The 1228-nt window shown below is 63.4% G+C and overlaps 1 protein-coding gene across 3 annotated transcripts in view; it reads left to right on the forward strand.

Moving 5' to 3' along the window:
- The window catches only part of TMEM98 (transmembrane protein 98), a 4528-nt gene extending 4037 nt beyond the window's left edge, over window positions 1-491 (forward strand). For all 3 annotated transcript variants that reach the window (XM_027632411.1, XM_027632410.1, XM_027632413.1), the window contains exon 7: window positions 223-491. In XM_027632411.1, coding sequence (XP_027488212.1) covers window positions 223-430 — 208 coding nt within the window. In that variant the 3' untranslated portion in view covers window positions 431-491. The remainder of the gene's footprint in view (window positions 1-222) is intronic.
- Window positions 492-1228: the final 737 nt, after the last annotated feature.

The following is a 1228-nucleotide window of genomic DNA, read 5'->3' on the forward strand; positions in this document are numbered from 1 at the left end:
TGGCCAGGGAGGTGACAAGAAAGGTGACCAGGAAGGTGAGGGTGGTGACCAGGGAGGTGACCAGGGAAGCAATAGAGGTGACTAGGGAGGTTGACAGAGGTGATGAGGGAGGTGACAGAAGTGACCAAGGAGGTGATCAGGGAGGTGACAGAGGTGACCGGGAAAGTGACAGGGGTCACCAGGGCGGTGACCGGGCAGGTGACCATCCCCGTGTCCCCGCAGGGCCGCGGCGCTGCTGCTGTCCGTGAGCCACCTGGTGCTGGTGACACGCAGCGCCTGCCGCCAGCCCAGCGCCCGCACCTGGGTCGAGCGGTCGCTGGCGGCGGCCGAGGAGCACATGGCCGTGCTGCGCCAGGCTGCCATGGCCACCGAGACGGAGCGGCCCCCCGGCCCCCCGGAGCACGGCCGGCAGGAGCAGTCGGCCATCTGAGACCCCCCCTGCCCCCAATAAAGGACCTGTGCAACCCCCCCAGTGAGGGGGGATCTGGGCATGGGCTGGTGATGTGTGTGGAGGGGCGGGAGGGGGTGTCTGGGAGGGAAGAGGGAGGGGTTGGGAGGGAGGTTGGGGGTGTGGAGGGGGGTTTAGAGGGGATTTGGGGGGTTGAGACGGTCAGAGGTGGTTTGGGGGGAGGTTTGAAGGGGGACATTGGGAGTTTAGGGAAGGTTTGGGAGGGCTTGGAAAGGAGTGTGGAGAGGATTTGGGGGGGAGGTTGGGGGTGTGGAGGGGGGTTGGAGGTTTTAGAGAGGATTTGGGGGGGTGAGATAGAGGTGGTTTGGGGGGAGGTTTGAAGGGAGACATTGGGAGTTTAGGGAAGGTTTGGGAGGGCTTGGAAAGGAGTGTGGAGAGGGTTTGGGGGGGGAGGTTGGGGGTGTGGAGGCGGCTTGTGGGGGACGTTGAGGGTGTGGAGGGGGGTTGGGGGATTTAGAGGGGATTTAGCAGGGGGTCAAGATGGTTGGAGGTGGTTTGTGGGGAGGTTTGAAGGGAGACATTGGGAGTTTAGGGGAGGTTTGGGAGGGCTTGGAAAGGAGCGTGGAGGGGGTTTGGAGGGGCTTCAGGGGGGTTTGCAGGGGATTTGGGGGTTGGAGGGGGAGGGAGAGTTTGGGAGGCTTTGTGGAGGGGGATTCAGAGGGGACTTGGCTTGGGATGGTTGGTTGGTTTGGGACAGTTGGAGGTGGTTTGGGGAGTTTCAGGGGCCTTTGCAGGAGACTTAGGGGGGGTTGAAGGGGG

The sequence above is a fragment of the Corapipo altera genome, unplaced genomic scaffold (genome assembly GCF_003945725.1).
Source record: "Corapipo altera isolate COAL_440 unplaced genomic scaffold, ASM394572v1 60730, whole genome shotgun sequence".
In the NCBI taxonomy this organism is placed as follows: Eukaryota; Metazoa; Chordata; class Aves; order Passeriformes; family Pipridae; genus Corapipo; species Corapipo altera.